Source organism: Strix aluco, chromosome 1 (assembly GCF_031877795.1).
Source record: "Strix aluco isolate bStrAlu1 chromosome 1, bStrAlu1.hap1, whole genome shotgun sequence".
Lineage (NCBI taxonomy): Eukaryota > Metazoa > Chordata > Aves > Strigiformes > Strigidae > Strix > Strix aluco.
Genome location: NC_133931.1, coordinates 146,497,523 through 146,511,101, shown reverse-complemented (window position 1 = coordinate 146,511,101; position 13,579 = coordinate 146,497,523). Strand labels below are relative to the sequence as shown.

The 13,579-nt window shown below is 40.5% G+C and overlaps 1 protein-coding gene across 2 annotated transcripts in view; it reads right to left on the bottom strand.

Annotated features, from left to right (window-relative positions):
• Positions 1 to 13,579, bottom strand: part of RARB (retinoic acid receptor beta) — a 319,454-nt gene that overhangs the window by 62,930 nt on the left and 242,945 nt on the right. For both annotated transcript variants that reach the window (XM_074839011.1, XM_074839021.1), the window contains one exon: positions 5,299 to 5,447. In XM_074839011.1, coding sequence (XP_074695112.1) covers positions 5,299 to 5,447 — 149 coding nt within the window. The remainder of the gene's footprint in view (positions 1 to 5,298; positions 5,448 to 13,579) is intronic.

The following is a 13,579-nucleotide window of genomic DNA, read 5'->3' as shown; positions in this document are numbered from 1 at the left end:
TGTCCGTTAACATCAACAACTGGCAGAGAGGCACCTTGATCATTCAGACAAAACCGCTGGCCCATAAAACTACCCTCTTATATGTTGCGCTGTCTTCTCTCCTGAAACTGCTCTGGGCATCTTTGCTGCCCACCGAATTCAAGCCAGGAATCCAGGCAGGACTGCCAGCAGAGGAATGCTGGTTTTGAATGCCCAGAACAAGAGACAAGGCTTTTAGAGACAGCTGAAGCTGCCAGAACACCAGCTTCTTCTCTTCGCCCACACAATGATGGCATTGTATGGGGAATCCAGCCCATTACTCTCAGTCTCCCTTTCTGCAAACCCAGCTACAATGATGAGTCAAGTCAGGACCAAAGAGCTGAGCTTTCGGTGACAGCCAGCCCTATAATCACTTGTACCAGCTGGATAAATCCAAGTTGCTCGTTTTGTATGGAATTTGTTTGCGTGCTATCTAGCAACACCCAAAGACCAGGGGGAAAAGAAAAAAAAAAAAAGATATTTCAGAAGTCTTTCATTGAGGTCATGAAATACATGAGTAGATTCCAAAACCCGCCTCTGAAATGCCACTCAGTTTACAAAATGGAAAAGTTGTAAATAAGCTGAATATTGTCAACGTATTGTATTTTACATATAAAAAGATGGACTGGTCCTGGAATTTTTCTTACAAAATACAAGTGCGCTGTGAAGACCAGTCTGGTTTTGAGATTCTAATACATACACAAAGCCCTTGACAGGCTGTGAGACACATCAGCCTTTTGCAGCATAGCACCCAGATACAAACACAAAGCCGTGATTTTTTTTTTAATCGGTTTAAAACACAAAAAAATTTTCTGACTGCTGAATTTAACTGACCAAATTGAAAAAAATCTTGGGATATCAACCTTCTGAAAGCTCCCAAATTTTAAATTTGGAAGGCAAGAAGTCAGGTACTCTAAATCGATAATCACAAATTAAATTTTCAGCATGAACATACTAAAATAAAAAACCAAGATAGCTTAAAGTTTTTAGACAGCTCCTAAACTTTTACTGTGGTTCATAAGTGCATATTATGAAATACTCCAGCCCCTAAAAACCCTTAAAAGGCTAGTATATCAAAACAAGCCACAGAACAGTCTTTCTAGTGGGGCACAGTACTGAAGACTCTGGTAATGAATAAAACAGAAGGATCACTTAAAAAAAGGGTGCTTAGAATACTGAGAAAGTGTTTGTCAAAGGAGGTTAGGAGGTTGTTCCTAGGGACCTGAAAGAATAAGGTCCAAGGATGACAGTGAGTGGCAAAAGGGGAAGGAAGGACAGGAGAAGGGACCAATCTAATCACCATGCAAGAAGACCACAGCAATGGTTTCACAATGAAGGCAGCTGAAGACAGATTCTGGAGGAAAAAGGACAACAAATCATGTGAATTACAGTGCTGCAGATCAGAAATGATGTCATCATGGCATGATGTCTAAAAAAACTGCACACCATGAGATTACAGCTGGTGATGTCACAGAGAAAGGATGGAAAGTTCTGTCTTCACAAACTCTTGTCCAAGGTAGCAGTGAGGTGAGCAAGAAGATGTACCAGGGAAAGACTGCAGGGGAGAAGTCAGAGATGGGGGTAATTTTGGAATTCATCCATGGGTTGGTGACAGTTGAGGGAAGACAAAATTTCTAGTGCAGTGGTTCCCAAACTGAGCATCACAGGGTCATAATCACCATCCACAGTTCTCCAAGGGCTCCTGGCTGGAATGATCTCCATTAAGAATACACACTTTATGAGCAGAATATTGCAACGACCTCCCCCACAGATCTACCATAAAACAGGTCAGTAACTGATGCTTTTGAGACAGAAAACCAAAGAACTGAACCTCCAGGAACAGCATCAGGAAGTGGATAAAGAGCCATTTAAGGAGACAAGGAATAAACAGTATGCAAAGTAGCAGGAGAATGTAAAGAGCCCTGAAAGCCAGGAAAAAGAAAGCCTGCCGATTCAAAGATAGTCATCAACTCAAAACCTGGAGGACAGAAAGTTGTCCCTTTGCACTAGATGGAGACTGCTAATGATCACTGTGACAGCAGCTTCACTAGAATTCAAAGGAGAAAGGCAGAAGAGACAGAACAGAGAGAGAACTAGAAGAAAACCAAGGGAAAGTCAGCACAGAAAAACAAAAGGAATAGGGCCCTAATTAGATAATCATAGAATGGTTTGAGTTGGAAGGGACCTTAAAGATCATCTGTTCCAACCCATATAAATACGATATGAGCAGAGTTTTCCATTTGTGTTTCCCTTGAGAAAGAAGACTGCCAGGAGTTTGAAGGGAAAGGTAAACGAGTCAGAAAGAGAAAAGACTTGAGAAAAGGTCCTCAGAGCAGATGGAGGTGTAGTGCAGGAGGAAAAAGGAGTGAATTTTTAAGGTTTAACAACACAGAACAGAGATTGCAAATTGGGTCAAGAAAGAAACGGTGGAAATAGGAGTGAAGAAAGAGAAAACAGCAACAAGGTCAGAGAAAAAGAGGAAAAAAAGGAGAATTAATACTTGATTCGGCTGATATTTTAGTCTAGCTTCTTATGGCTAACTTATGTTTTGTGCAGCCCGGCTGTCCGTAAACTAGGTTGCCTCTCCCCATCCCAACAGCTTTTGAATATGCTGGTCAGCTTCAGTGAAATTCCAAATCTTGAAGAAAATCAAGTTCTTTGAAATTGCATGGAGATGTGTGTTCAGGTAAATGAGAAATAAATTTGTGTTTCCTAACTAGACAAAAGGCTGTAACATTAATTCTTCCTTATTATTGCTCCCTGATTCACCAGAGAATCAGCATGAAACTCCAGCTCCATACCGAGCAGAAGACTTCAGTGAAACATAGGCTCTCTAATAAACCTGGGTTAACCAAGTAAAAGGCAGAGATCCACAGGAGATAAGGCTTCCCCAGCAGCAGTGCTCAATGCTCAGTGGTTATTGAAACTTGCAAAGCAACTATCTAAATTTTTGTATGAAGAAAGTGGAGAGAAAGAGAAGCATGAAGAACTGATACTGGAAACCAAGGGTGAAGGTAGACTTGAGTACAGGCAGGAGCCTGTATGGTTAGAAATAAGAACTACAAGGTGGGAGCTTGCTTATGGTACAGGACCAAGAAATGACTGTGTGAAAGCAAAGATGAAGGAAAAGAAAAATAAACCAAACAGTCTGAAAGGGCTCAAGAGAAAAGGGTAACATTCTTCAGAGAAAGAGTAGAAACTGGCAACATAGAGTTTTCTGAGGCTGTCTCCGGTGTTGTGGTCATGTACTGCTGTCTGCTGTCATCCAGCACGCCACTTCTGTTGACCTGAAAGCTCAACTTTCAACAGCAAATGTAGTACATGACTGCCCACCAAAGGGAACACTGCTTGACTCAGTGGTCTCATCATGTTCTTTGCCAGTTTCTGGCACTAAGGAAGTTGATTCAATCAGTGGAAGAGATTCATAAAATCTTATTCCAACCTGTTGAAGAGCTAGCATCAAATAAGCCAAATATTACCAGTCTCAAGCAGTCAAGTTACTGTTCTGGAGTCGCGTTATTTCTCACAGACTGACAGGTTTTGTACATATCTTTTTTTTTTTTTTTCCTTTTAACAGCAGCTATTGCTAAGTGCTGAATTACCCCATTTTGCAAATTAGCAAATAAGCGAACAAGATTTTTTGTTGTTGTTGAATAATGGCTAACACATTACAAGATGGATTTCTTCATACATTTTGACAAGTGTGGTCTTGCTTTAATTATTCATGAAAATGCTTTGCGGTATGCCAATAAAAGCCCTACAGTATATTTTTGCGTATTTTTCAAAAATAATGAAGTCTTAGGGACATGTGACCTTTCTGCCACAGTCTGCAATTACGTCTGTGCTTAGAGGGAATGTGTGGGTGAGCAAATGACACCACCATTTGTGTGTTAGCATCCGAGTATGATGAGATTTCCTATTTAATTAAATCAGTTACAGCACATTCTTACCATAGTTCTTCCTAACAGACACTTAAATTTTGACCGTTTTGTAGCATCTAAAAGAAAAAAATACAGGCATGATATCCAAGGAAAACCTCAATACCAGAAATTCTAAAACTGAGGTGAGCTTAAATAGTTACTTCCACTACTTCACGATCTACAGCTATAAAATAGGTGGGAAACTAGACTCCGATCCTATAGCTTTTCTGTCTAATGACACAAACCCAGGACTATGACATTTTACGTCACTACAAAAGGACAGTAGCATGGAAGAAGTTGCAGGTTCAAAAGATAAAGTATAAATGGCTAACTGCGCAGTATCTGAAAAATATTATTTCACAAAAATAAACCAGCAAAATACCTTTTATTAATTTATTTTCATAACTTTATATGGATATAGCACCTGTCCCATTTTCAGCATGCATTAGTATCTTCACTGTACTAAGCACTGCACAACTATTTTAATTTTAAGGATCAAAATCACAGGTCTTTAATTGTTAAAAAAGAACATTACACTAGGGTACCATAACTAATAAAGTTAACTATGAGAGCATCTGTCCTGTGGTACCTTTCCTTTAGCATTTCTTGCGCTACCTTCTTGCTTTCATGCATGCTGTTCACTGTGTGTACACCTCTAATTATTGCCATACACACATGGTTTAGCTGACATTGCTTCTCTGATCTGTATCTCGTCTTTAGACATTCTCTAGTTTAGAAGGGTGCATTGTATTACTGCATCCTATGGACAGTCAATCCATGCTCTGACAATCAGAGCACTGGAAAGCAGCTAGTAGATGTACCAGCACTGTAGTGTGCCAGATTAAATTTTGCGAATACCAACCTGCCAATGCTCAAATTCCCAATTTGATTTCAGATTAGTTAGATAGTTAAAGACTATGCCAAAAATTTCCAGATGATCGGATCCTGCCCCCAGATTCCACCCCCTGGACACCCAGAGGTAGCAGCACACAATAAAAGGCTGAGAGCAGCCAACGGTCATGTGAGTTCTCAGGGCATACCTGACCTACAGAGGGACAGTGAAGAGTCTCAGAGTGTTTTCACTTTATTCTTTGATTACGTCAGCATCTATGATCACATTCTCATGTTAGTCAATACTTACAGAAGTTCCTGAAAGACATACTTTGGCATAAGTTATAAAGGGAAATAGTTCCAGGCATGATGGTAATTTACTTGGTTTTACTCATGAATCAGAATTAATTCACACAAGAAAGGTACAGGCATCTTTGGAGACAATCAAGTCACGCCAAACTCCATTGATTTGCCCCTCTCTAAAATGAAATGTCATTCTATAAAGGGAAAGGGAGATGACGGCACTCACCTTACATCCCTCACAAGCACTGACACCATAGTGATATCCAGATGACTTGTCTTGACAGACAAAACAGGGCTTGTAAACACGAGGGGGTGGAAGTGGTGAAGGAGGGCTTGGAACAAGTTCCTCAGAACTGGTGCTCTGAGTTTCCACTGCTACAAAAGAAAAAAGAAATATAATTGAATGATTCATGAATTAATTTTAAATAACTGATCATTTACTGTATTATAACTATCAAACTGGCCCATATCTTTCTTTGTATAATAAACATTTATTTGTCTTCCCTATCAAAATTTATGGGGAACTAAAGTAAGGCAAGCAATGACAGGACTACACGCTATAGCCTCAAAAGTATATTTTAAAGTACCTGATCATTTTTCATGATCCAGCTACTCATCATCACAAAAGCTTCAGCTCACTTCAGATATAGTGTTTGAATCTCTTACCGGGCTCCAAAAATGGACAACTTTGTGTCATGTTCTGGTTTAACCTATTGAATTGCATGGAATCCATGTGTGCACACTGAGTATCAGCCTTCAAAGGGAAACTGTGGCATGTACCCTTCCAAACAGTACCTAATCTTGGGAGAGTTCTTATATCTCTTGCTTTTTTCTACAAAAGGTAACACTTCCAATGAGCAGTTCTGCAACAGCAGGATAGCGGCATGCACCAGGACATATGTAAAGAGACAAACAACTGAGTATAAGACCTGAAGTGAAAATTACCTGAACAAGTAGCTTTTTTTTTTTTTAAAAAAAAATCTGTAAAACTAGCACAACCCAGCAACGCTTCCTTACCTACCTTAGGATTTGTAACATCAGGAAACCTCTTTGAGAAAGAGCTACTTACACATTATGACCCCACATCCCTTTATTGCCTTAATATTTCTAGATGGTCATTTGTTTTGAACCTGCTGAAAAGCCAGTTATCCCTTTCAGGGAAAGGACATGAAAGCTCTACGATGCGAGATAAGATATGAGAACTACATCTTTCCAAACATCTGCATTAGTTTTCTGTGATATGCTGTCATCATTCCTCACATTTATTGTAGATGTGCAATACATTTTCATGTTTCACCTAGCCGTCTGCTGCTTCTCAGATAAATCCCTCTAACTTTTCAACAGATATACAAAAATGACAGGATCTGTGAACTCAGATCTATCCAGAAATATTAGGCACTATCAGTAGAGCTGAATCTCAAGAGTACTAACAGCAGGCCCTAAAGAATATTACTCAATGGAAAAATCTTAGACAAGATTTACTGTACATGATATTTTTCAGATTACAAAGATGATACATTTGTATTAAACTCATGATTCATTGTCAACTCATGTTCTGCAGAATTCACAGAGGGAATCACTGAGCACGATGCAACTTTTGATTACTTGTGAGAGAAGGGCCCCTTTCTGTCATATTTACTTCAGTTAAGCTACTATCAACTTCAAGGACAGACATTTCTTGAGAAGAAAATAAATGCTAGAGTGAACTGTTAAAGGCTCTGATTCTAAGCAAAGAAATATCTTTCCAACGGGAACAATTTATTTATGTATCTAACAATAAGGAGACGGTGAAAAAACAGAAAAGTAAAATAACATGGCTCCATAAATTGTGACATTAATGTCCAGAACTGTACTTACCTTTTGCAGCATTAAATACACTGAACCTTGGCAAACCAAAAATCTACAGGTATCTACTGCACCAAGAAAAATTTAAGAATGATCATTTCTTGTCAACAATAATTTTCGGTATTTAAGAGAGATAGAGAGTGCTCTGCTATTGATCTCTGCACAGCCACCCTGCTTGAATCAATAATCTATTAGTACTTTTAAATTAAAGTTAGATTCATCAAATGCCCTTGAGAGGCCTCAAACATTCCTGCCTTATTTCATGCTCATACATGAATTATGGTGGCTTCCAATCAGTCTATGGAATGGTAAAATTTTAGCTTTAAAACTCTAATACCAGCAGACAATGTGTTTCATATTAGCTCATTCAACTCTCCCAGTCCATCTAAAAGGCAGTTTTTAGGCTCCCCATGGGAAAAAAAGGTTGTGTCATTCAATAAAACAACTACACTCCTGCAATCCCTCTGTGATTTCAGTTTGGGGAAAGTAGTCTTTGAGGAATAATATCGATAGACTCTGCTTTTTTCATGATTTCATCCTAAACAAGCACCAGCATCCAATAGCAGTGTTCAAACCATGAACCATATGTACAACAGAGATCTGTCAGGCACGGGCCAAGCACCAGGAACTTGCGATACCCAGAAGAGATTAAGCAACCAGCTCAGTTCATAAATACATGACATAGTCAGCAACTGAAGAGCTGAAGGTGTCACTAGGGAATTTTTTTCTGGCCAGTTTGAAGAGGTATATGAGAAGGAAAGAGCCACTGTAAACCAGAAGACTGTCCCTAAAACACCCATATATATATGCGCCACAAAAAGGGCTTAATCTATTGAATATAATACTTGCATCAGTGGAGAACTGTCTAGAGAGTTTGATTTTTTTTTTCGGTAAGAAAACCCAGTTTGGGAACATTCACTTTTGATCACAGGCAAGATGTACAGCTTTCTGGAGAAGGCTTGAACTCAGGTTACACATGCTCAACTCTTACTCCAGTTTCTGACTTACTGTACTTCCTTGGATTTAGCTTTTTTAACTCTTGATTTGAAAATGCATGTACTGCCAGCATGGAAGTGCAGAAAGCCGATGCAGGCATCTGTAGCAGTTCATGCTCAGCAGGTGTAAGGCATTATTTCTGTATCATGTTGGTGGCTAGTGGATGCACAAAAGCAGAACCCGCTTTCTTCTACGCATGTCTGCACGTGAAAGGTGGAAGATACAAAAGATGGGGGGGAGACAGTTGATATTTCCAGAAGAGGCATTTTTAAAGCAGTCTTACAATTTTAGGAAGAACTGAAAAAAAAAAAAAAAAAAAAGCAACTTCTTTCACTGCCCTGCTGTCTTGTCCTGCAGGATGTGACACTTCAGGGTCCCTACTCACCTGAGAAAACAGAGCCTTACTGCCATCACCCAACACCTGAATGCAGCTTAAGCACACAGGGACTCTCAAACAATCAGTCACTTCACAATTCCAAAGATGTCTGAAATATTTCTAAAGGTTAGATAAAGCAGCAGATAAGATCTTTAAAAGCACAGCGTGCTTTGTGAGAGCTAATTTACTGCCAGCTAAACCATGTTGACAGATGGAGGAGGTATTTTACTTTGTGACCAACTAGAAGCAGTCAAGCACTATGAAATGCCTTGCGTTTTGCTAGAAACTTAGATTATTAAGCTTGTATGTTAATGCACACTTTGGACAGTTGAGTCTTAAAAGAATAAGAAGTTGTAAAGCAAATGGCATTTCCTGGATAGCCTCAAGGGAATTTTGAATACTGAGCTCAGGGTCCCTGGTGGGAAGCAGCAATTTCAGCTAATTAGGGTGAATAGCAAAGTGTTGCATTTGGTCAAAACATTCTGTTAACCCTCATTTTTGTTGGCACCAACAAGAGTCTGGATTTTTTGCCCTCTTTTTTTTTTTTTGTGAATTCACTGCAGGAGTGCAAGGCACACAGCTCACATACATTAGGCAGAAAGTCAAAGGAAACGCCAAAGTTCAACTAAAGTACAAGTAATTAGAACCAGATTCTCTGCTGCTTGTATGTGTGCATTTGATTGTAGAAGTTATTTATAAGCCTCCAAACATTTGAAAAAATAACTATATACTGTAGATCATTTAATTTTTATGTCTCGTCTGGAAAAAAAAATCTGCTTTTAATCATCTTCCAGGAAAGAGCCAGGAACTGGGAAAGTGGGTCTCAATTGTTTCAATACAAATTTCTCTCTTTCATGTGCCACATAAAACTATACTATAAAATTAAATCCAAAATATCATTGACTCTGCCCCCCCCATCCAATTTTTTTTTTTAATAAAAAACTTCTTTGAATTTGTCATGCTTAAATAGTTTGCATTGTTACGAGGGGGTTTTTTTTAAACTGTTGTTTGGAAGACAGACAAGGGGAGAAGAAAAAAAAAAAAGAGTGAGAGAGAAAGAAAACATTATTGTGGAGACTTGCCAGCCTTGACTTAGTAACCTGGCCATGACCCTCCAGCGAGTGTGTGTTTGACCCGGTCACACATGACTCTGGCTGCGTACTGTTGCTGGGTTATAATTCCCAGATATTTTTACCATATATACAACAGGTGGGGATCACAGACAACAGAAAGAGGAAAACAAAGTCCTCCCTTGTGTGAAGACTCCCATTTTCTCCCTTGCAAAGAAAACAACACAAAGCACAAGTCGTGCTACTATTTCACATATTGGCACTCGCTGTGCTGGATCGTTGTTTTACCCGGGGGTTGACGGCATGGAGGTAGAGCGGGCTGAGAGCAGGAGGACTGAGGAAGAGGCTCAGGGGAAACCATGTGCAAATGTTAATCAACGCAGAACGAATTACCAAACTGTAACATCGGAATCACAATCAAAAATCTTTCCTCATAGGGCTGGGTATGCAGTGAGGTTCAGGAGGGAATGCTTTTTATTACATGTGAACACAACATACCTGGATTAAAACAGGCTGCCATAATAACTCCAGACTGAGATATTATTATCAGGATTTTCAGTACTTAAGAAAGTATGTTTTCCACATTTGAGGCTTTCTTTTTTATTATTTGCATCTCGCTAGCTGCACACATGCGCCTTAAAGCCATGATGTGAAATACACATTATTCTATTTTAAATCTTGATTATAATTTTTCCAGTATTAATTTTAATCAAGTTATAGTTCATCTCTACAAGACTGTCTGGGCCTTAAAAAAAAGGTACTATTTGGGCTGAAAGCCAAAAAAACCTCTAAGTCTTCAAGTTTGCTGGGCATTCCACTTTCCACAGGACATCAGAAGATGAAACTTCATGCCCTGGTTTCTGCTTGAGGGTGCCCAATGCAAAATGATCCTTTTCTGTTATGTTAAAAGCTAAAAGAGTATCCCACAGGTTTTTCACTATGTGCTGCTTGGGATTCCTACAGTATGATTAAAATAACAACAAAACTAGCAAGAAGTAGAGGTTATGGATCTCAGAAGCCCAATCTGCAAGGTCTTACTACTAATGGACAAACTGCAGCCAAGGTCACCTAAAATGTGCCCCAGACCAAGTCATTTTAAGAGCCATACCTAGGGCACAGGCTGCTGCTGCCAACAGCTATCTCAGACAAGGTGCAAGCCCCTACAGGCGCAGCTGAGTTGGCAGAAGTCTCAAAAGCCGAAGTGCTTTTGCTGCTACAACCCTTGTCAGTGAGAGAGCGATACGGACAGCTGGCTTCTGTCCCGTCGCATCTGGGGGAAGAGGGGTCCTGCTGAACTTTGCTCTCCGCGTTGTGAGTGCAAGAAGCAGTTAAGCACACTCTCTGCTCTGATATCCCTACTCTAATGAAGTTCCAAGTACAAATTTGGCCATTGCTCCACTGCAGGCAGACATACCATCAGGACAGTATTTTCTTCCCCCACCCTTTCGCATCTCATTTATTTAGACAGCATGCTATTTTGGGCAGGGTCTCAGAATATGCTGTACAGTAACCGGCGCTGCAGGATCTTCAAGCACTACTCCAATGCAAATAATGGTAATGATCGTGATCCTGCCAAGTCAAAGGCATTTGAAAGAATGAACCTTGAAAGGCCTCCATAACCTTGAGGGGAGCTATTACTTGCAAAGCAGGTCCTCGGAGTGCTTTCATTTTAACTATTTTAGCATTTTAGTGTTAAAACACAGACTAACTTCAAAGGATGAGTCAAAAAAAAAAGGCTTCTCTATATTCAGCAAATGCCTTTGCTGTGTGTGTACAAAGTTGTATTTGCCAACTGGAATGGCAGAAAAGAAGTGTTTACGCTCATCTGCTGCATCACCCCCAGTTTAGAACTCGGAGAGAGCGAGCTGCATCATATTCCTTCATGCCTTTCATCAACAGAATTGCCAAGTTTCAATTGCAAATCTGTAATGTTAACCTGCAGAGTCATGTAACGTAAGTCAGCGGAGTCAGTGGATACTGATCTTGGCCATACAACAGCAGTATAGTCCTTTGAAACCTTTATTCATATCAGGTGATTAGGGCCAGGAAATAAAGTTCAGCATCCTACTACCAGCATAGCAAAGCTATCCAGATTTGTTTGCAGTAAATCAGAAGACAACAGCACCTCTCTTTTGGTTATCCTTCTGTTCTAGTCTCATAATAGAATTTCTGTTCTTTAGCAGCTAACTTCTTCATTTGTAGCACAGATTTTATTATTCCCACAAATATCCTCTATCAGTTGTCCAGTGAAGGGTGGGGATCTTTTCTGGAACATACTTTTCCATTATGGCACAATCTGGCCTCTTAATTAATCCATTTGTTAAGCAAATTCAGTGACCTGACTTTACAGCAGCATTTATCAAAGCACTCCAGGGGCCCCACCTGCCAGCACATCTTCCCAGGTGACATTCCTGGACAGATCACAGACACCCCGAGTGAGTCTCCCCACTCCCGGCCCCACTGTCCCTGCCATGCAGCACAGCCTGCAGCACTTCTGGACCTGCAGTATTTAGCAGCATTGAAAGATCCTGCTCTCTTCTACCTGTCTGATCTACAAGCATGGTCCCTGCCCCTTTGGTATGTGAATATCCTGTGAGCATTTGTATTTTTACCTTTGTAACACCTAAGTGAGATAATGAAAGAGCTATTCTTACTTTACAGATGGGAAACAGAAGCACTGACAGCCTAAGAGCTTGATTTGCTTGGGTCTTAAGTCCCTGGAAAAATGCAAGCAGTACCAAACTGGGATTTTCAACAGCAGCCGACAACCTAGCTGTAGCCCTAGTACTATAGCCCTACGTGCCTCGCCTCAGGTTACACATGGGATACATGACAGACCAGGGAACTCAATTAAGACAGTGCTTGGTCCCTCTAATGTGAGGGCTCCAAAGCACCCCCAAATCTGTGTGTGCACCCTGCTCACCTGATGATTGCACGACAGGCCAGGGGCTGGGTGCCTTCTGCCTCCGAGAGCCACCACTACTGCTGGTGGGGCACTCGGGAAATGATGAAAAGCTTGTCTTCATTTTCTGATCTCCACGGCCAGCTAAGAATCAACTTTCTGTAAGACTACCCCACCATAAATACAATTACACAGGAATGTTCCAGCAGGCAACAGACCTGCCAAGATGTAAGCCTGAATCTACCAGGCTAGTCTTATATATTGAGCACATATAATCTGGAAATCACCAATATGCCCCGACCATGTATTTCCGAAGGAAAATAGCCCAAGACCTTTTTCTGAAGCTTCTGCATCCTTTTGCTGTGTCCCACAGGTATTCTGGGGTGGAGACTGCAACCACCTCTGGTGCTTCTCCCAGTAAAGCCAGAACTTCTGGCAACTACATACTCTACACACATATTTAGCATAGCTAGCAGTAAAGGACAATGAGGAGGCTGCAGCTGCTCTGTAAGAGCATATTCATATTCTGTAAGGTTTGCTCAGGAGGATATTTTCAAACAGGAGTAAGGTTTACCCCGGTTCTCAATGCCTAGTTCTCAAGCACCAGCTCCACTAAAGCCAGGGGTAGTATGTGTAACTAACACAGGAGATTTGTGTTCACGTCACCTTTTCAAAGAAAATTATACTGTTATACTGTTTTTCAGGCGCTTTTTTTTTTTTCCTTTACAGTGATATCAGCAAAGCAGTTCTACATTTGGCTTTATGTATCCCTATAGCCAGAGGGATGCATTTACACCTGAGCAAACGTGGAAGGCAGAAAGCTTGTCAGGATTAATTATATCAGGGACAAGAACTGCGTCTGGTTATACCTGTGTTACTCTCAGGACAGCGAGATTTAATGACGCGCTAGTAACTGAGAACAGGAGCGTCTTTCACTAAATAAATGGCCAGGCAGACACCATGAGGGAGTCAGGGTGAAAGTAAGTGTACAGACAGGATGGCCGGAGGGTTTGGCAGGCACGGCAGAGTTTACAGGGCAGCAGCTCATCACTTTGTATTAGAAGCCTACCTTCAAAACGAAAAAGAAAACATGTTAAATGAAAAAAATCGTACGGAAAACTGAAGAAAAACATCCGAAAGATGCTAGCTCTGTAGTTTTTTCAGGTCGTTGATTTTCTGCCTGGCCACTACCATGCAAAATTGCATCAGTCTCAAGTGAAAATTCCGCATTGCAAAACTGAAAAATAGGATCTTCTTTTAAAAATGTATATAATTGTGCTATCACCTGTGTGAAGTTAGATTTTCCTTTGAAAATGAA